The 21,995-nt window shown below is 45.1% G+C and overlaps 1 protein-coding gene across 4 annotated transcripts in view; it reads right to left on the bottom strand.

Moving 5' to 3' along the window:
* FRMD4A (FERM domain containing 4A) overlaps positions 1–21,995 on the bottom strand; it is a gene marked incomplete at both ends in the record, with an annotated part of 620,566 nt that overhangs the window by 326,864 nt on the left and 271,707 nt on the right. Inside the window, one exon of one of the 4 annotated variants that reach the window (XM_079698805.1) lies at positions 8,226–8,333. The exons of 2 other annotated variants lie outside the window; for them this stretch is intronic. In XM_079698805.1, coding sequence (XP_079554931.1) covers positions 8,226–8,318 — 93 coding nt within the window. Of the gene's footprint in view, positions 1–8,225; positions 8,334–21,995 lie in introns of those variants that run through there. One more of the 4 variants, XM_079698801.1, reaches the window with a different exon arrangement.

Genomic DNA, 21,995 nt, shown 5'->3' with positions numbered 1-21,995 from the left:
CCCTGGGGTATTTATCTTCTGAGACTGATTTTTTTTAGTTGAAGGTGAACCATGTTTTCCAGAAATGATTAATATACTTTTAAAAGCCTCATTGGTTTTCCTGATTAATGTTCCAATAGAGGGACGGGAAGAACCATTTGGAAGCAACCTATCCATGTGGAAATGTGACCTTGGCACATTTGAGAAAACTCAGCAGGCAGTGGAGGAAAATGATCAGGGGCGTATTTATGGACTATCTTGAAATATACACACAGATTCTGATTGGGAAGGAAAAAGGCTGCCCACATACTCAGAAGGGTTAATTGTGTAGTAAGGTTTCAAGAAGTTTTTCTTTCTTTTTCCCACTCTTTTTTAGATTCTTTTCTCATATAGGTCATTACAGAGTATTGAGTAGAACAAGAAGTTTTTCATGAGCAAGTTCTCTACCAAGAAGACCTAGCATCCTCAATTGAGTCACTATATTAGAACGGATAATCACACAAATATTTATCGGTGTAAGAAATGCAGGCACTTTGCAACCCTATTCTTTGAGTGACAGTTCTGTTTGAGTTTATGACCATAAAAACATTCTTTTCATTCATCTATTCGCATTCATTCAATAAACGTATAATCATGCTATATATGTGCCAGGCATGGCTCTAGGCTCTGGAACTTAGTAGAAAAACTGATCAAGTCCTTTGAAGCAGTTAGTAATTGAGTGACCAGGAAGGGAAGAGAAAAAAGAATTAAGAATCCACAGATGTGATTCATCCACTCCCAGATTAGAAAACATAGATCCATGGCAGAGTTTCTTCTATATTGCTTCCTGCACATAAGATGCTATTGTTCTCAGAGGCGCATTGATAAATCAGTACAAATAAAAGTGGATTGTTTTCAACTATGTATTCAAAGAAACTCTTGTATCACATAGGTGGATAGCATTCGCTCTGCTAGAGCAATTTATAAGAGATCTGCTTTCAAAATACATACCGAGAGTGTCCTGCGAATACAGGGTTGATTTTATGAACATGGCTGCAAGATGGTGGGTTGAAATACACCCAGAAGGGACTTTGTCCCTGCTCCAGTGGAGAAGAACTTTTCTGGATTAGCTGGATTGGGTGTTTCTGATCTCAAATTATCTAAAAGGAAGTCCTGTATGGTACTAGCCACTATGACTTCAGAAGGCTGTGTTCAACTATCCAGAAAGTGACCTCAAAGTGTTGGACACTTCATAGGATGGCCCAGGTATATGAACGCACTTTCAAAAGATGAAGTTTTTTTTTTTTTTTTCCTGTTGAGAATGACACTCTTGACTAAAACTCCAACACAATTGACTCATTTATTTCCTTTTTATGTGAAGACACCGGAAAGCACAGGAACAAGCTAATTTCTTTAAACTAGCATCTTGGCAATAATCTCCCCTTGGGGCAGTGGTTGTCAATGTGGCCACACAGTAGAATCACGTGGGCACTTAACTACTGATGATGCCTGGGTTCCTTCTCCAGAGATGCTGATATTCATTGGTTTGGGGTACAGCTTGGGTGTTGGGATTTTTAAAGCTTCTCAGGTGCTTCCAGAGTGAAGCCAAGGTTGAGAAGCACGGCTCTAGGATAAGTGATGTCATCTGACCCAAGACAGTAAAGAGAGTCCTCAGAAGGATTCAGGACCTGGGAATGAGTAGTCTAAAGAGGGAAACCATCACCTAGTTTCATGCTGAGCTTGAGAGCTGTAGTTTGGGGCAGGATGGTGAAGTTCCTGGGAGTCTTGACCATTTGAAGAGAGATTTCCAGTCCTGCTTTCCCCACCAGCCTGAGGAATGAGAACCCTGGAGTGGTACCCAGTAGAGGGACAGCCTTTCCATTATGTCATCTCATTCTGGCCAAGATGAGAAGTCATTGGTTTAACTTGACATGAGTTGCTGTGAGACATAAAATAAATGTTGGTGCACCAATCTGGGGGTCACTTAAAATCACACGGGACTAACCAACGTGGAGAACACGGCCTTCAATGCAGCCCATGAACCCGAGAATTGGAGTCGCTGATATAGCGCATATGTTCTTTCTCCTCCAGAGAGGTGTATATTTATAGAAAGAATAAAACCTATGCAGGATGAGGGGCCTGGATAATAATAAGTGTGAATAAATACACTGATCTGTCTGAACCATTTCTGGGCTGTCTGCTTTCCATGGTAATAAATATCCACTAAAAGCCGTCTGCTGTATGTGTTTTTGGTAGTCTCACACTTCCCTGCATGAATACATTCAGAATGTAAGCACCACACACTCCACGACAGAGACTCTGTTGTATTCTGAATTCCTAAGTTATGCAGCTTAGCAGCTGTGATAATGTAACGGTTTGCAAAATAATAGACAGGCCACACGTCAACCTGGAATAACACGTCAAATAATGAATAATGTGGGTGCAAAAAGGTTTAATTTACACTGTGTTAAAAATACTGCTCCAGAAATACCACACCAATTCAGTCTTTCCAGGACAAAAAAAACCCAAACCAAACCAAAACAAAAAACCCTTTTACTTAGATATTTAAATAACTGTGGTAAAAGAGAATGCTTTCTTATTCATTTTTTTCAAGAAAAGTGTCCAATTCCTATTATTCTGTGAAGAGACATATAATGAGTCTGATTTGTTGTTCACATACACACATTGTTCCCCTTCAAGATACGTCTCAGATTTCAGAATAAATAGGAGAAAAGCATTTGTCTCCTCAGTTTGTATTAACATAGAAGTGTGGACACATTTTCCACCAGCAAAAATGGGGCTGGTGGTCATTTAACATAAGATGTGAGGCTGTTCCTGTTTATGTTTTCATTCTGAGCCTCTTCCCAGATTTTCTCCCTGAGGGAAGTTTCTAGCAACTTTCAGATTTCAATCATTCTCTCATCTAACGAATATTTCGCCCTCCTGTTAGGAACCAGGGGCCGAAATGTGTTCCCTGCCCTCAAGGAGCTTGTCATCATGGGTGTGGAGGAAACAGGCAGCAGGCAGATTCAAGGCAGTGTCATTTGTATTATTGTAAGGGAGATACAGAGAACTTTGAGAGCCTGAAGGAAGGAAGAGCCGTTATTCATACTTGGGGAGGGGGTGGGTACCGGGAAAGGCTTCCAACAGGATGTTATCTTTAGGCTGAAGTGTGTGAATCGGAAGTTAAGGAGGCAGAGGGAGGGTGCAGTGTGTGTCAAGCCTACAAAAGCACGTGCAAAGGCCCTGCGGCAAGGGAGAGCATGGTAGTTTGGAGGAACTGCAGACATGTTCAGTATGGTTGGAGTGTACAATATCCGGGGTAAGGGATGGGGAGAGACCAGGCTGGAGAGGGTAGCAGCGTCCCGATTACGGAGGGCCTTATAATTATGTTTAGACATTTGTACTTATTTTGAGGCAGGGATTTTAAGTAGACAAGTGGAAGATGATGGAGGCCTGAACCAAGAAATGGGGAGGAGGAGTTAGATGTGAGAGAGGTTCTGGAGCTGGAACTGGCAGCCCTTGGTGACTGATTAGATGGCGGACCCCAGAGAAAGGGAAGAGGCAGGGAAGATGCCTGGGTTCTCGTGTGGGTGTTTAGATGGCTGGTGGTGTTGAAGGAATTGGAGCAGGACTGTGGGTAAGAGGATGAATTCCACTTTGAACATGTTGAATATGAGGGATTGAGAGCCTCAAGAGAAGAGAGACGTCCAGTCCACCCTGGGTCATCCAGACTCAGGATACGTGGGTCTGGATGACAGAGAGGATAAATCAGTGGGGAGGTGGGCATCCTTAATAAACACACACACTGAAACAATGTGTGCTGGGCCACATACAGCTTGGCCCACTTATTCCTAGGTTTTTGACTTATAACGGTAATCTCCAATGTGAAACAATTTCCTCATATTGTAGGGTCATAGTAACTTAATACAACATTCGCCCCATCTCCAAAGCAAACTCCCCCCTAAAAGGTCCACATTTGCTCTCTCCTTAACTCATTTATATGTTATGTTCTTACATTCTTAGAATTTTCCCTGAAGTTCATTTTTACCTTACCAGCTCGAGAAGGAAAAGACCCTCCTGAAGTACCTGGGCTTGAGTAAGTTTACTTACTTGGCACTGGTGTGCAATGAATTTGAAACACTCTATTTTTTATGTCTTACATAAAATTGGGAGTTCAAGGCAAGTTATCACCAGGAAATACTTCTGTCTTGGCTTTATTGGGTGAATATCCCTTAAAGGACATCTTTGGGTGACAGTAAGTGTGACTAAGACTGTATGTAAAAGGCTACTGGTTATTAAAAATACAAGCCAAGTGTTCCTCTACTCAAAGTCAAACTTCAAAAATATGCCTACCAAATGGAAATTGGCGCAGCCACTACGGAAAACAGTATGGAGGTTCCTCAAAAAATTAAAAATAGAACAACCATATGATCCAGCTATTCCACTCCTGGGCATTTATCTGGACAAAACTATAATTTGAAAAGATACGTGCACCCCTATGTTCATAGCACTATTTACAATAGTCAAGACATGGAAACAACTTAAATGTCCATTGACAGATGAATGGGTAAAGAAGATGTGGTACATATATACAATGGAAAACTACTCAACCATAAAAAAGAATGAAATAATGCCATTTGCAGGAACGTGGATGGACCTAGAGATTATCACACTAAGTGAAGTAAGTCAGAAAAAGAAAGACAAATACCATATAATATCACTTATACGTGGAATCTAAAATATGACACAAATGAACCTATCTATGAAACAGAAACAGATACACAGACATAGAGGACAGACTTGTGGTTGCCAAGGGGTGGGGGAGGGATGGATTGGGAGTTTGGGATTAGCAGACGCAAACTCTTATATAGAAAATGGTTAAACAACAAGGTCCTACTGTATAGCACAGGGAACTATATTCAATACCCTGTGATAAACCATCATGGAAAAGAATATGGAAAAAAATATTTTTATATAAAAAGTTATATGTATAAAAATATATAACTGAGTCACTTTGCTGTACAGCAGAAATTAACACAACACTGTAAATCAACTATACTTCAATAAAATAAATTTAAAAAATATGCCCATCATTAATGATTACCTTCTTTCTGCACGCCATGTATCATGGTAGGGCCTTACATACATCACCTCTAATCCTTAATAACCGTCCTCAAGGATAGATAGTGCAGATGAATAAACCAGGTTGAGAAAGCCCGAGTCACTGCCAAAGTCACACAATTAGTAGGTAGTGAGGCTCTTGTTTCTTGGGACAGTGTGGCTGCAAGCCCCACCCTTTCCACCCCACTTGGCTGCTTCCTGTTGCACCTGAATCACCTTCATTACTTATTTTGGAGCTGGATTGGAGCCCTATTGTATTGACTTATTACAGTTTCATTTATATAAACCTCAGATCTCCTATCTCCAAACATGGCATCTTAGATTTCTTTCTCTGCCTTTCCTAGTATGGTGATGGGTTGGTTGATGGTTGTCTGTGAAAACATATGAACAAGAACCAGGCTTGGTCAACCAGCCTGAGTATTTTGTAATCAGGATTTGATGGCTGTCTAAGTAGCAGAGTTAGAAAGGTGCATTTCTGTTTTTTCTACTCAACTTCCAGGCAGTTGGAAAACAGAAGCCATTGTTTAATCCTGGACACGTAAGGGCCCATGACTGTCAGTGCGCCAGGTCATGAGTTCTCCTCTTTGGTTGTCAGCATCTCTGCCTTTGCTAAGTTTCCTTTCCTGTGAAGTACTAGTGACAGGTTGGCTATAACCCATTTCTCAGGGCCAGGCTGCAATGTCGAAGCTCCCTCAGGGAGCAAAGGTGATGAAACACTGGCTCAATGGCAGGGATGTAAGATACCAGGTCCCTAGTTTGAGGTCCTGCTCTGTCCTTGACTGTATGTCCCCGGACAGAAGATTAAACCTCCACATGCCTTGGTTTCCCTGTTCATACAGGACAAGGGTAATAATCCCCATTCTCTGAGCCTCGTTAGCAGCTCACGATCATAAAGGGAGGTAACAGATAAGAAAGCGCATTGGGGCAAAGGTGTTATAGAAATGCGAGGTCTTACCATCATTGAATATCATGAGACCATAGAAATCACTTGGATGTCTGCCACACTCTAGTCTGCAGATGTAACCAAGAAAGCTGTTGCTGCTTTTAATTCAGGGAGTCCCAAGAAAAGAATGCTGTTTCTCAGTGTCTGCCCTGAAAGCAGATGCCATTTCTCACCTTTCCTGTCCCCCCTTTTATATAAATAGATGACTCTGATTGTGAAAGTTGTCATAAAACCAGCGATGGCATAAAATATCCAATTGAAATCGACATGACGTCATATGTTCCAATTAGTCTCACTCTTCCCCATGGTGGAGGGTGAGAATGTAGCCTTGTAGGAACGCAAGGGGGCTCTTCTTGTGAGTGATGGTGTCTCAGCCCCACCACTTCACAGCTGGCAATGAAGATTAACAGGACATCTGATGCTCCAGTGATGGACATGCTTCTCTTAAGGGGCTTAGAAGTTTTCAGATAAGACTCCTAAGACACTCGTGTGTGCCCAAGGACAGGACATACGTCTGTGTCTTGAATGTCAGTATACACCAGCACATACAACAATAGACAGGTTTTGTATCTGACACTGTGTTCATATATTGTCAGTTTTTCTTAAACAAATAACAGAAATGGTACGTGAATACATCTGGATTTAGGAACCAGATGTGATTTATTAAACATCCATCTGGAGATTCTAATGGTTAAATAGGTTACTCTGGATTATTTGTGCAAATGTGCAGGATAATTCTCTCCTTAGTTTTGTCATGTGGTACAACTCCAGTACGGGCAACTCACATTTCCAAGGGAGTTTTTGTGAACAGAACATATTATATAAACTTAGTTACCATACAGGAAAAAAAATTTCACCGGAACCTAAAATCACATTCAAGATAAGCTACATTTGTAAATATAATGATCAGTTTGCAAATTTTGCTCTAACGGTTGGTCCTATACTGTAAAACTCTTGGTATAAAAGGGAGCATGCATTAGGCCCTGAATACATTTAAGTTGATGACCCTGATATGGAGCCCAAGAAATATGTCTCAGAAGAAAGACCTACACACAGCCAGAATAGGAAGAGAAGTTTTTTCCATTACTACTTAAATGGCAGAATAAAATGTAACTCATCAAAAGTCAGGAAATCAACCCCACCTGGAAATCTCAATAGCCCCTCATAGTTTTAAAGCTTGATTCATGTTTTCCGTAAATTTAAAAATCACCGAGTAGTCAGTATACAAACCAGAAAAAGTCACTTGAATTAAATGCTGTTCCCCTTTATAAGATGCGGCAGGTTGCTCACTTATCTATCACGACAGCGGTTTGTGATGCTCTTTGCCTTATTGATTTTAGATTACACCTTAACCTAAAATGTCTAAGTAGACATCCACAGCCCACAGAGGGATCTGCCATTATGCAAACAGGGGCTTTGGGGGTTTCTGAGACCCGCAAACCATTCCACCCCTGCGTGGGTACAGGCGCTGTCCCTACGTGAATGAGGATGATCAGATTTGCATTAACTACCGTCATCCCCCAAACGACATTAGTCACTCCAGAGAAGGACAAATCCCTGTTATTCTTTTACAGCATCTTCTCTGCCAGGTGCTACCGTAAAGTAAGCATGTTTTCAGAAAATTAACAGACAGCCACAATCCATAATGGTAAAAAAAACCCAAATGATAGCAAGGTATATGAAACAGTACAACCACAACTAAACAACAGAGGGGATTTTAATCAACCAGGTGCATCACTGAAACCCTCAAAGCGTCACAGCTCCTTGTCACCATCACCTCCTTTGAAGACACTGTCACCCAGCAGAGGAAAGGAAATTGGCAGCCCTGCTGCACCAGTGAATCTGTTTCACTAAACGGAGAGGAAAACAGGTTTTGCAGCCCGAAGCTCTTCTCAACGAGCACTCTCATCGTCCATGCTCCTTCCAGAGGGCAGTCCCTACCCCAATCTTTTCTCTTATGTTTCATCTCTAACAGTCCCAACCCCCACGCACAGCCGACCAACATTTGTTTCAAATTTCTCATCATTACCTACAAAGAAAAAAAATTACGTATGCCATAGTATTCTCCAGTCGCAGGAATTTGAATTTTTCAGGAAAACATGACTACCAGAAGGGATGCTATGCACTACGAAAAGAAACCTCTCCCTTTCTTTGGAGCAATTGCTCGGGTAAAGAACAAACAGCCCGCCACGTCGCTTACCCTCTCCACGCTGCGTCTTCTCAGAGATCCATAAGGAATTCTCAGTAAAAGTCTCTGGGATCTATTCGGAGCCACTGCAGCCTGAACCACCATGGTGTAGAGCCGTGGGTGAGTGTGTGTGTGTGTGTGTGTGTGTGTGTGTGTGTGTGTGTGTGTGTGTGTGTGTGTGTGTGCGCGCGCGCGCGCGCGTGTTCCCAGCCAAGGGAGAGACGGAGGCGTCCTCAAAACTGGGAAACTCCTGGAGGTTTCCCAAATATCAAATAACTGAAAGAGTTTTTTCCTTCCCACCGATGAGCCAAGATGTGGTGTGTCAGGAGGTGGGGGGATGGGGAATAAGAAAAAGAGCCCAAGTTGTGCAACTTCAGCGCGTCTCCCGCAGCGCAGCCCGGCTTCCTCCTGTCTGCCCCTGCCTGTCAGTCAGTCCCTCGGTGAGTCTGCACGTCCTAGGGGTGGGCAAATGACGCTGCTGGGGAGAGTGATCCGGAAATGTCAACTTTGCTTCTCGTGGCTGCAGACGGTAACCAGGTCAGTTGTCTGGTCGAAGCCCTATCAGACGTATTATTCACTCCATCACGTGACTCCAAAGCCCCTTGGCCATACAGTAGGTCACATGCTCACCTTAAAAAGACTATCTGGAATATCACCATCTGGTGTAGAGATGAATGTGCAATCCTGCATTCTGATTTCACTCTCTTCTGGACACAGGAAAAATATTGGATGGGCAGTGACATAGCACAGTGGGGACTTGGTGGGGGAACGCTCCTCACAGTCGTAAATTCTAAGTATGACCCTGAGCATCAGACAGGCATATTTTTTCCTTCCTGCTTTCCAACGGATAGAAAATAAATGTAGGCATACAGCTAATTATATACGTGAATGGCGTCAACAAAGAGGAAGTGTGAGGGAAGAAAGGAGAAAATGTTTGTATCCCATGGTTCAGATGACTCAAATCAAATATACCAGACAGACTCGCATTTGGCATCTCCTCATTTAAATGTTTGTGTTACAGAGCATTGATTTTTATGTGTGCCAATAAACATGAAGAAATTATGTTTGATTTTACAAGGCTCTCAAAAGGACTGTCTGTGCTCAGATTTACCCATCACATTTGTCTATTCTTCTCTAATCAGATGGTATAATTCCACATCGGACAAGCTTCTCAGACTGCTGGTACACATGCTCTAAAAACTTAAGTGTCCTGTAATATTTTGTTTCCGATATATCGCTCACTTGTGCAACTGCCCCCATCTCTACTCCTCCCTAAATCTGCTTATTTCTATAGCAGAGAAAATTACTCAAAAGAAAAAACAAGTAAGGGGCTTCCAGGGTTGGAGGTATTTTAGTTTTTTTTCTTTTTAACCTATTTCTGCCTCCGCGGCTTCGCTCTCTTCTGGGGTTTTATGAAAGGGATGCCATTTCCTTTGTGAAAAAATCCCATGCTTTTGGGTGTTTGCCTAATATCACTCCTATGCTTTGGGAACCAGATTTTATTTATTCTCTACAGACCCGTTTATTGAAAACGACGGAAAAGAAAGTTCTGTTTATTCTAAGAGTCTGATGGGAAGTGGGCGTTGGAGCGGGCAGCGGGAACAACGTGGAATTCTACGCTGCTCGAAAATGAATCAGGAAGAAGACTCTTAGACGCGGGGTGCTCTTTGCGGTGGGGTGGGAGGATGGAGACGTGGGTCTGGGCACCCAACTCAGACACACATTAGGAGGCAGTTAAAGAAAGCATCAAGTTGACGTGGGAAATTCCAAATATACAACAATCGGGCTTTGTTCGTAATGGCTTCCATATGTGCCGCTGAGAGTTGTGAACGGGTGAGAGGGAAGGGGGGAGACAGGGGAAGATGGAAAGTTCTCCAGCATGACCTGCAGAGAGTCTTTGGCGAGGTGGCTTAGGCTTACAGATCCTTCTTCCTCTTTCTCGCTTCCTTTCTGCACTGCCCCGTGGAAATGCGTCTGGAATGCTACCCAATAGCTTGGCCAGACCGATAGACTCTCTTTCCTTTATAAAACCCCGTTCGATGCCATAACGGTTTTGAACAAAGGATAGGCACATTTTCTAAACCCTTATCTGTCCAAAGCTCTGGGATTCTGTTTGCAAGTGTAGTTCGAGAGGGGGGCCATGGGTCAGATCAACTGAGAAGTCACCGTCTCTTTCCTGACCCAGGACAGGGCAAAGCCCCTGGGAGCTGGATTTATTTATATTTGACTAAATGCAACTTCCTGTTTCCCAGGGGTATTAATGAGTGCTTCGCTGAAGAGCTCAAGGCTTCGTGGCATAGTTCAGATCATAAGGGCCACTTTGATGAACTAAGTGCAAATAAAACAAAAACATATGCCTTTGATCAAAGTTAAACTACATATAGAAGAGAATGTTAATGGAAACAAAAATAACCGTTGGCCAGACGCCCACACCTTTGAGCCCCACTCATTCCACCCCCATTCCCTACCCTGGGGGTGCGGAGAGCAGGATCATTTCTCATATCAGCACGGGCGCCTCCTCCCAGCTAATCGAGGGCCGCCCCCGTCCCCATAGAGTAGGTGGACACCTCCTCAGAGAGGTTTGAAGGCTCTCAAAGTTCAGCTTGTGCAAAAGGATCTTTCTGATGGTCTTGCTGCGGGTGTTTGAGATTTATACATTTTAAATTGATTATTGAGTCTAAACTATTTATTTCCAGAAGACCATTGTTACCCTGTTACAATACAAATATGTTTCTTGGGAGGGGATATGCACCCATACCTTAGCGGATAGGACCGCTTTAGGAGAGGCAAGGGTAACTTAGGCTTACTGAGTACACAGCAGTTGCCAGGCAACATGCTGGAAGGTCACCAAGGGCTAACTCCATGGCAGAATTAAGTTCCATTATCCATGTTTTACAAGTGATGAAACCGGGGCCCAGAGAGGGTTAATAAGTTGACCAAGGTAGCACAGTTAGAACTGTTGGAGCTAAGATGAAAACCAAAGTCAATCTGGGTGACTTCAGGGCCTGACTTGGTCCCTTATGCTCTCACCTGCCACTGAGGACTTTATCAGATTACAGCACTTTGGAAATTTAGAAAGGAGATGTACCCATGGGGCCCATCAGGGAAATGGAAAGACCACTGTCTTTGAAAAAGAGAGAATTTCAATACAGGAAATGGCGTTATTTTGAGCAGTGCTAGAGTCTCTGGAACCGCTGCTTTGACGTCCCTTGGAGCTAAGCCTTTGGAGTGGAGTGCAGCCAGTCCTCCCCATCCGTGGGTTCCACATCCATAGATTCAAATAGATTCAACCAACCATGGATATAGGTTTTGATCCGTTGTGAGGTGAACCTGCAGATGTGGAACCTGCAGATACGGAGGGCCAACTATCAGGGACTTGAGCATCCACAGGTGTTGGCATCCGCAGGGGTCCTGGAACCAATCCCCAGTGGATAGCAGCGAGGGAGTGTATTACTTAGAGAGGGCATGTTTTTACCAGGGTGGTGGATGACAGGGTTCCCTGTGCATCAAGGGAATAGCCTAACGGGCACGGGACAGGCGGGGAGGATGCTGCTGGGTCGGGGTATCAATGAAGGCTGCTGGGAGATGGCGTGGGGAAGACGCACCTCTGCTCTAGAGTCCCTGAAGCTGCTGCTTCTGATGCCTCTGGCAGGCCAGCACCCACTCAAGGCTGGTGGAGCTTTTTCTTTAAAGATTTTTTTTTAATGTGGACCATTTTTAAAGTCTTTATTGAATTTGTTACAATATTGCTTCCGTTTTATGTTTCGGTTTTTTGGCCACAAGACACGTGGCATCTTAGCTCCCCAACCGGGGATCGAACCCACACCCCCTGCATTGGAAAGCGAAGTCTTTAACCCCTGGACCACCAGGGAAGTCCCTGGTGAAGCTTTGTATTTGTTCGTTTTGAATATTTCCTTCCAGGCTCAGTGAAAGTGTTCACATTCAAACCCTGGAATGAAAATGCATAGGAATCGATGGAGCCATACTTCAGGAAAATCAATGGTCTTGACACACCAAGGCAAGATGTATCCAATCAAATGGTCAGTGATAGCAGGAAGGGAAAGAGGGGGCTGGGGATGATGGCCTGCTGACTCCAGTGCTGGTGGGAAGCAGGAGAGGGAAGGTTCCACGGGGTGACGTGTGCACGGGTGCGAGCGCTGACCCTGATGTCAGACGGCTGACCGTGCTGGCGCCTGCTAGGCAGCCCTGGGGAAGGCGGGTGACCTCCTGGGAGGACACTGGCAACAGAAATGGGGGCCGGTCATCGCACCCTCCTGCCCAGAGTCAGCCTGACCTACCAGAACCAAATGCTCATCCCAGCTGCTGGCCCAGGGCCCACAGCGACCATCGGGGAGGCTCATCTTTTCAGCCCTTGGCAGGTCCACGTGGATGCCTGTCTCACTGTAACTCACCCGCACCAGTCAGCTCACTCGCACTGCTTGATTTTGTTCATTCGGCGGAACGTGAGAAGGGGTCATAGGACACAGAGGTGTCAGCTGGGGGAGGTGACTGAGGGCACGCCGTACGAGAGGGGGAGGGGTGCCATAATGAAGCTCCAGGGTCAGAGGGCAGCCTGAGGTCCCTGTGAGCCTGGGGTCAGGGTCAAAGGGCAGCGAGCTGAGAAGTGCTGGGAGGCTGAGCTGCAGCGCCCTCCGGGAAGGAAGGACAGACTCCATCTGAAGAATGTCATCTCTGGCCTTTCTGTCCATTTTCCTTCTTTCTCTGGTGAAAGGCGGAATATGGCTTATATTAGGGAAATGAAGACAACAGAAAGCGGACAGATGAGATGCTTCTCCTAAAGTCCATCTCAAGCCACTATCTCTTGTCAGTTAGGCAGGATGTGGAAGGGCTCTTTCTCGGTTTTATTGGCGGTTTCAAGGCAGCAGGGGCCAGCTTCGCCTACCCCTACGCCAGGGCTTGCGAGGGAGGGTCTGAAGCCCTCAGGTGACCTCGCCCTGCAGGCTGTCCGGGCAGGGGGAAGAGGCAGGAGGGGGTGCCGCTGGCCCCTCACCTCGGGCCCGGGAGAGGGGCTGTGAGGTGCCCGCGGGGAGGGTTACGGGGAAAGGGACCAAGTGGGGTCGCCGCTGGCAGCAAAGGGAGGGGAGGTTAAGTCCCGTCCCACCCCATCGCCTTGGTCCATCCTAGGTGCTCAGTGTGCTGTGTGAGGGGCGGCTGACAGAGGCTGGGGGCGAGGATTTTACATGACCAGCTGGGAGAGAGTAGAATATTGTGACCTATAATCAAACATATACATTTGGTCTTAGTCCGCTTTCCTGGCACAGAGCTCTTAACACCCTTGGAATTTCCTAACAGGTGCCTTTTGTTATGTTCACCGGTGACTTTTAGAAAGTCCCTAGGACACCTAAGGATGGGGCTTGGTTCAGAGGAACCAAGCCTGTGACTGGAGGGCTGGAACTTTCAGTCCCACCCCACTGACCTCTGGGGAGGGACGAGGGGCTGGAGGTTGAATCAGTCTCCAATGGCCGATGATGTAATCAATCATACCTATGTAAGGAAGCCTCCCTAAAGATCCCAATAGTCTGAGGTTTGGAGAGCTTCTGGGTTGGAGATTTGGGGGAGATTGGTGCACTCACACCTTGCTCTATGCTTCTCTTCCATCTGGCTGTTCCTGAGTTATAGATTGGTGCACTCACACCTTGCTCTATGCTTCTCTTCCATCTGGCTGTTCCTGAGTTATAGATTGGTGCACTCACACCTTGCTCTATGCTTCTCTTCCATCTGGCTGTTCCTGAGTTATATCCATTAATAATCAACTGGTAATTTAGTAACTAAAATGTTTCTGAGTTCTGGGAGTTACTCTAGCAAAGGAATCAAACCCCCAAAGGGGGTCTGATTTGTAGCCATCTGGTCAGAAGCTCAGGTGATAACCTGGACTTGCAGCTGGCGTCTGAAGTCGGGGCAAGGCAGTCTTGTAGGACTGAGCCCTCAAACTGTGGGATCCAGTGCCATCTTCGGGTAGACAGTGTCAGAACTGAGCTGAACTGTGAGACAGCCAGCTGGTGCTGGAGAATCGTCGGTGTGGGGACCACTCGCCCCCGACACACTGGTACTGGGTTCAAGGATATTAAGAGGTATCACCTGTGCCTGGGAATCCCAGTGAGAAATCCCCAGCAGTGAGAAAGGGGTCGGGGCAGGGTCTTCAAAGAACCCACAGGAACCCCGCAAGGACAAGACCGGGTTTAAATACCTGCCAGCCCCAGAGAGAGACTTTCCTGCCCTGACCTCTCCTACCTTCCCCACACCCCGCATCACCCCACACCAGCCCTGAGCTGGAGCCTTGAATGACATCTGGAGTTTTTAATGACTGTCATGTAAAACGGATGAGAGAGTAAATAGGCAGAAATTGACCCAAACACACACGTGAAGACAACACATTCCTAACCAATTTGGAAAATTCCTCCAGCAGGAGGGAGGGAAGCTCTGTCTTTCTTCAACATTCCAGCACCATTGCCATCAGTTCCTAACTCGGCTAACCTGCGTGATTCATGTCACGTCTTATTAGAGTAAGCTGTGACTGAGGCTATGCAAACAGAAATACTGCTGACAGCCATAATTTTCTGTTTGAAAATGGCTGGAATTTAGGCCAAACACGAAACCCAATATCCCTAAGAACAGATCGGGGAGCAACACTGGTGTCACCAGACCTCACGTGCCCAGGGCCTGCGGGATTATTGACAGGTCCCCGTGCAGGACAGTTTAGGTTTCTCTTGGTTGGAGTTAAGGTTTGCCCTGATGCTATGCGTGGTTGGCATTATCCATCTTTGGACAGACTTTCCCTCCTGCTATGGCATTTGGAAGAAACAGTAGGTAGAATTGTAGGGTGCCTGGGTAGGCAGATGAATTCTTCCTTCCCTATTTCTCTCTCTCTTTCTGTTTCAAGCTTCCTTTGCCTAGTTGGGCCCTGTCCTGGGCTTCATTGAACAGTTCTCCTCTGTGACCAGCCTGGCAAAGAAAATAAATGAAGCTTAATCTGAATCCTTCAGTCTGACTCGCAATTATCCTTGCTGGGAAAAGGTTTGGTGGATGAGGGTGAGCTGACTATTTGGTGCTGAGATGATGCTGTCTGTGGTCTTGGATTCCACACCACGCTCCACACTGGCCTTGGCCTTGTCTAAACCAATGTTGTCATTTCTTTTCATTGCTTGGGATGTGCATCCTTCATTCAACAATTATTAGACTGAGTGTCTAATAACATAATGGCAACTCCCCTACCCAGCACGTTCTATTACAGGCACTCTTCTGAAGGTTTTTAAAAGTACAGTCATTCGTTTAATTCTCACAATACCTTATCAAATAGATAATCTTGTTTTCCCTGGATGAAGAAACCGAGGCAGGGAGCCTTGAGGTCACCTGTCCGAGGTCCCCTGTAAGCAGCCTCACAGTCCATGAACTGTTACACTCTCCTAGATGGCTACTGTGTATCAGGCGCTGGGCCAAGAATTGAGGACACAAGAGAACTTTTGCTTATTGGAAGACTCTTTTGTTCCTGAAACTCAGGTCCTCTCTGTGATGGGGAAGTGAAAGGACACTGGCCTTATACCTGAGTTGGCACCTGGAAGGTTACTGCACACCTACCTACCCCACAGGAGGACATGAAATCATGTTTGTGAAAGTTCTTTGTAAATCACACACACACACACACACACACACACACACACACACACACACACACACAGAGAGTTTTCCTGTTAACTCTGTCACCACAACAGCCTTCCTGGACCTCACCATCTACCTCTCCCCCTCTTCATACATGGCCTGCTATGATGGCCATGTTTCATCTGTCTGAATTCTCCAAAGGTCATGCAGCTAAGCCCCGTTTTTTTGGGGGGAGGAGGGGTAAAGAGGCTTCTTCTCGGACCTTTGAAAACTCCCTCTTGAGGATGTTTCATTTGAGTAGAGAATTTAGCCCAGAAGAAGACCCTCTATCCCCATGAACTCAAAAACACACATCCCATCACAAAGGAAACCAGATCTCACCCTCTTCCAGGATAGGGAAGAAGATGTAGCCTGTGCTGATGGAAACCTTGTGTACTAACCAGGCATCCAAGAATCTCCTTCAATCTTTATGGCAATGATCAAGCCAAAGAGAATGTCAAGTGGAAAATATTAATGGCCTATGAGGAAGGTCCGTCCATGTTCTGTCTTAGCAAGCCTTGCTTCATGGACATCAAAGAACAGCCTAATCAGCATGGTGGCAGGATTACTCAACTATTCACCCATGGAAAGAGGGAACAGGCAGACCTCCTGATGGCAAGCAGCTGATGGATCTTATTCCTCCTTAGGAAGGTTCTTCACATGTGGCCTGGGTATGATTTGCCCCCATCAGAGCTTCACTTGCCCTTCCCAGCATGAGGGTAATCAATGGCTGCAGCCTGGGATGATGGCTCTTCTGCATGGTGGTAATGGCTTATTGCATGTGCTATTAGGAGTGATGTCGTGGCCAGGTCCTGAGGAATCAATAAGATTGCTGGGATGCCTGTGTGATTAAGCAGTAAATAGCCTGACCTGTGTGGGGCTGGCAGTGTAGATTGGCTTTCGAGGCCATTTGCAAAGCCCTTTTTCATGTGCTATCGGTTGTGGATGGATTTTGATAACTAGCATTGATTTGCTATATTTATGAAGTGCTGTTTGCACTGGTTAAACTGTGTAATTGCACCTAGAATGGACAAATAAATAATGTCCTTATCTGTGGTATTGACTACCCAGGATTAGCTTAATATATATATGTAGTACACTTCCAAACAGTCAATGGATGTTGACTTTTGATTTTTTTTTTTTTAGCTCTCAAATTTCAGTTAAGCATTGGGTGGTAAATGACCAACTCTTAAATCTGCTTCTAATTTCCATGCTTCCTTTTTCCAGGAGGAGAAATTTAACATGTAATTTTCTTCAATAGGAGAATGGTTCATCTTGGTTTAACTGATCCCTCTGATGCTGCAAAAAAGGGTGGTTTTCATTTTGGCCATCAGATTGCTTTCTTTCCTGTGCCCAGGAACACGTCATTTACAAGGGTAACTGCCCATTTGCCCAGGGGTCTCTGAAATGAGCCACACGGTCTGTATTTTCCCAAGGAGAGGAAAGAAAGCATTGGAATCTGCTAGGAAGATGGGTGTCCAGAAGTCTCATATAGTAGGAATATGCCTTATCTTAAGTGTGCCCTAGAGGGGTCCCATAAGTCAAAATGCCAAAGGGTTTCCCAATATCAGATCATGCCAAAATGGGCAAAACACCTTCAATGGGCAAATCCTTAGATGTAAATGAGGATGGGTAAGGGATTCTGTTACTGTTTCCTTGGGGTACTCCATTCTATTTGAACTTTAAACCTCGGTAGCATGAATACAGATAATAAGACAACTGTGAAACTTGAATGAGACAGTGGAATCACATGTGTAACAACGAGGATGGTCAGAAAGGACAATGAGACCAGCTTCTGACTTTCATACTATAGAAGAATATATTTTAGATCTTATTCTACTTGCAAGAGGGAATCATTAAAAGTTATGTTTTGAGAGGAAGTGATACTATCTTCCTGAATATTTTGAACTTGAGTGATAAAGGATGAAGTGTCGAATGGAGAGCCAAGGTGTATAGAGACAAGAAGAGCAGTTACAATGTCACTGCAATTGTCCAGACGAGTGATGATTAAGTCCAGAGCTAGGATGGTGGTGAGAGGTTGAGTACAAGATGCTGGTGAGTTATAAATGCTGGAAGGAAGAAGAGTGTTCCTGTTTACTGAGGGGCTAGAGGAAGGATGGTCCTACTTAGTTAAGATAAGTACACAGGAGAGGGGGAGGTTTGGAGAGATGATAATGTGTAGCTCTGGATGGACAGAATTTCTGGTGCCTGAACATTTTGACCTGGAACTGAAGAGGGGAGTCAAGCCTGGACATGTAGGTCTGGATTTCAAGAGCAGACAAATAACCACTAGACAAGTTATTAGTCAAGTGTGAGGGCAGACATTCAAGAACACAAAAATTTACTTCTCAGGCACCTTTTCTTAGGAGCTTACTGGAAGACAATCTCCAGCAAAAGAAAGCTAAACCTACAAAGAGGGGAACATGAGTTCCAAGAACAGGAGAGCAGACCACAGGACTGGTGCAAAGGGAGTTCCCAGAGTATTGGAAAAAAGGAGCCTCAAGAAGACAGTGGTACAAGAGACTTACAGAGCTAGTCCAATTGGTGCAGGAGGGTGGAGGGATCCAGGGAGGATGCCTCAAAAAAAGAAAGAAAACAGGAATAGGTTGAGGGTCTAATGAGTTTTTGCCAGATTGAGAGGAGAGACGCAGCTCTACTGAAGATCGTCGAGAAAAACGCTTGATGGGTACAACAGAATATTAAGTAAGCGAACAATGAAACAAGGCAACTGTTAATTCCTGGAAAAACATAAAGTTGGAAAATCCAGGATATACCATGATACTATACAACTGTCCTCAGCTGTAAACAATATCTTGGTAGTCACAATAAAACTGAATTTTGATTTAAACTGTGATACAGATATATTGAAAAGATAGTAGAGAAGAGATATGTGTGTGCCGGTAGGGATGTGGAGTACAATGGAAGTAAATTTTAAGCCTCATCTTTCAGGGTGGCAGCATAAAATACCAAAAATTGAGTAATTAAGAAATCACAGTATAGGGACTTCCCTGGTGGTGCGGTGGTTAAGAATCCACCTACCAATGCAGGGGACATGGGTTCGAGCCCTGGTCTGGGAAGATCCCACATGCCTTGGAACAACTAAGCCCGTGCGCCACAAGTACTGAGTCTGCACTCTAGAGCCTGCGTGCCACAACTACTGAAGCCCGTGAGCCTAGAGCCCACGCTCCACAACAAGAAAAGACACCGCAATGAGAAGCCTGTGCGCAGAAACGAAGACCCAATGCAGCCAGAAATAAATAAATAAAATTATTAAAAAAAAAAAAGAAACCATAGTATAAACAGATGACTGAGAAATCTGAAGCAGCAGTTGAAAGTCTATGAGTGTCCCTGGGGAGGGACTCAGAGATGGGAAGAAGGGAAATAGGGGCTGGTGTTTTTCTTTATAAGTTTTCTCGTACTCTTCAACTTTAAAATGTTATGAAAATTGCCACATACACATATGATTTTGATAAAAATGAGAAATTGTGAAGAGAAGGAGCAATGTTCAAGGCAGTTTGAGCCAGATGAGGTCTGGGAGCAATGGGTGGTAATTAGAAGGGCACTGATGGCCTTGAGAAGGTGTGCATGGAATGCAGATAGCAGACGCCGGGCTGTGGAAGGAGACCTGGCTCGCCTGGCCTCTTTCTGAATGGATAGATCGGAGCCCAGATACTGGGTTACTTAATCCAACAAGTAAATGTTTCAGGAGACCTGCTTCATTTCGTCTGGTTTCTTTTCCTTCAGTGTATGTTACAGGGCTCTCCGTCCACAGATCTGCTATTGAAATAGCTGCTGAACGCCTAGCCTTTAAACTATACCTCGGAAAGGAGCACCTTAAATCCTCTGAAAAAAGTTGAGGCTAGACAGACAAAAGGAGAAAGACAAATACATCAGCAAGGGCTCTGCCATCAATTCTGGAACCAGTCCTGAAGGGTCATTCATGCTTTTGACTGATCACACCTTTTTTTTTTGTCTACGCCACGTGGCATGTGGCATCTTAGTTCCCTGACCAGGGATCAAAACGGTGCCCCCTGCAGTGGAAGCGCCGAGTCTTAACCACTGGACCGCCAGGGAAGTCCCAATGTCACCTTTTGAGTTCTTTACTTCAGTGTGGTGTTGTGTGTGTTCGTGTGTGCGCACGCTCATGTACACACACGTGTGTGTGTGTTATTTCCTCCTGTGAACCCGGCGTCATCTCAGCTATAAGGGCCCCAGACTGGTGACGACTAATTACAAAACACCAGGCCTGATGTGTTCCTTTTATCTCATCTCGCAGAAGCCTTGCATTCCCACGAAACCCCCAGCGGCCCTTCATAATCCTGGAAAGGAAGTGTCAATATGGAAACAGCTGTTCTTGAGATAGTGAGATGACAGTCTAATGAGCTATGGAGGAAACCCAAGGCTAATGGCACTCGAAAGCAAATATTCTTTCTAGACAATTAGATGCACGTGAGAATGCCTGCAGTCCCTAGGAAGGCGGAGGGGGGGACACTGGGCTGTAGATGTCATGTCCCCTCGTTCTTACATGGGTTTTTATCCTCCTAAGCCCTGTAGGATGTCGAACACTCCCTGGCTCTCTTCTGGGAGGTGGAGACCCAGGTCCCCTTGCTAAATGGCCCCACCAGGGGAGCCCAGCTGGAGAGCAGAAGCCAAGCACAGCCCGTGCCCAGTGCTCCATCCCCCTGCCGGCTGCTGCATGAGTTCAGGACCAGGTACCTCCTGCCATTTTGGAAGCAGGCAGGAGAAACGGCCACAGGCAGATCTGGTTGAGGCAGGGAGCCAGTGCTGTGCCTCGACAGAACCCAAATCCCTGATCATTCAAAGGGGAAGGTTAGGTGGTGAGAGTGAGAGAGAGCTTTAAGGGCGAAGAACTGGGAAATTACTTTTTATGGTTAGGGACTTAAAACCAATGCCTTTTCCAGGAGAAGGCAAAGGGAAGAAGAAGACTAACTTGCCCAGTGCCTCCTCTGCATCAGGCACGGCCCTGGGCACTTGCTCTAAATGACCTCTTTAAACCTTCACTGTGATCCTGTAACCTGGGTAGTATTACCTACACTTTATTGACAAGGAAATCAGAGCTCAGAAAGATTAAATGCTTGCCAACCTGGGGTTGAGACCCCAAGTCCGTGTGATGTTGAAACTCATTCTCAGTATTCTTTAGGGACGTGTATGTGGAGATACATCAGAGCATTCTGTTCTTAAGAAGAAGAAAATATTTCACCAGAGCCTAAACAGTTGAGGTTGTATCAGAGTATAACCTACTTGGGGGAAGGGAAATGTCAACTCCAGCTTCCTCCTCCACCCATCCTGTCTCACCTAAAGGAGGGAAAATCCCTGAGAAGTACTGTGAAGTTCACAGTCCAAGGGCACAAGCTCCTAAAAGACTGAGACCTCATGTAGGAGTGTAGAATGCCCCATCGCTGGCCTCACCACCACGTTACTAAAAGCCTATTCCCCACAGGTCTCTTTACATAGTACATCATGTCCACCATGAAGTTACAAGGCATCCTCAGAGGCAAGAAACAGTTTGAAGAGACTGAACAAGCAACAGAGCCAGAGTCAGCTAGGGCAGGAATGTTGGAATTAAATCAGACCAGGAACTAACAAACAGACAAACAATAACAACCACAACAAAAAACAGTGATTTTTATCCTAAGAGCCTTAATGGAAAAAGCTGACTATATGAAGGAACAGACAGATAACAAAAACAGAGAGATGGAAATTCTAAGAAAGACTCAAAAAGAAACTCTAGGGATCAAAAACACTGTGACAGCAATGAAGAATTGCCTTTGACAGTTTCATCAGTAGACTGGACACTGCTGAGGAAAGAATCTCTGAGCTTGAGGATATGACAACAGAAACTCCTAAAACTGAAAAGCAAAGAGAAAAAAGACTGGAAAAAAAACCCAAAACAGAATAGAATACCTGAGAACTGTGGGACAACTACAAAATGTGTAACATATGCATAATGGGAATAGGAGAAGAAAGAGAGGAAAAAAAACCAGAAGCAATGTGTGAAGAAATAAAGATTGAGAATTTCCCCAAATTCAGTGTCAGGCACAAAACCACAGATCTAGAAAGCTCAGAGAATACCAAACCAGATAAATCCCCCCACGACCTAAAAAA

Source organism: Hyperoodon ampullatus (assembly GCF_949752795.1).
Source record: "Hyperoodon ampullatus genome assembly, chromosome: 3".
Classification (NCBI taxonomy): Eukaryota; Metazoa; Chordata; class Mammalia; order Artiodactyla; family Ziphiidae; genus Hyperoodon; species Hyperoodon ampullatus.
This window is presented reverse-complemented; position numbering and strand designations above follow the sequence as displayed.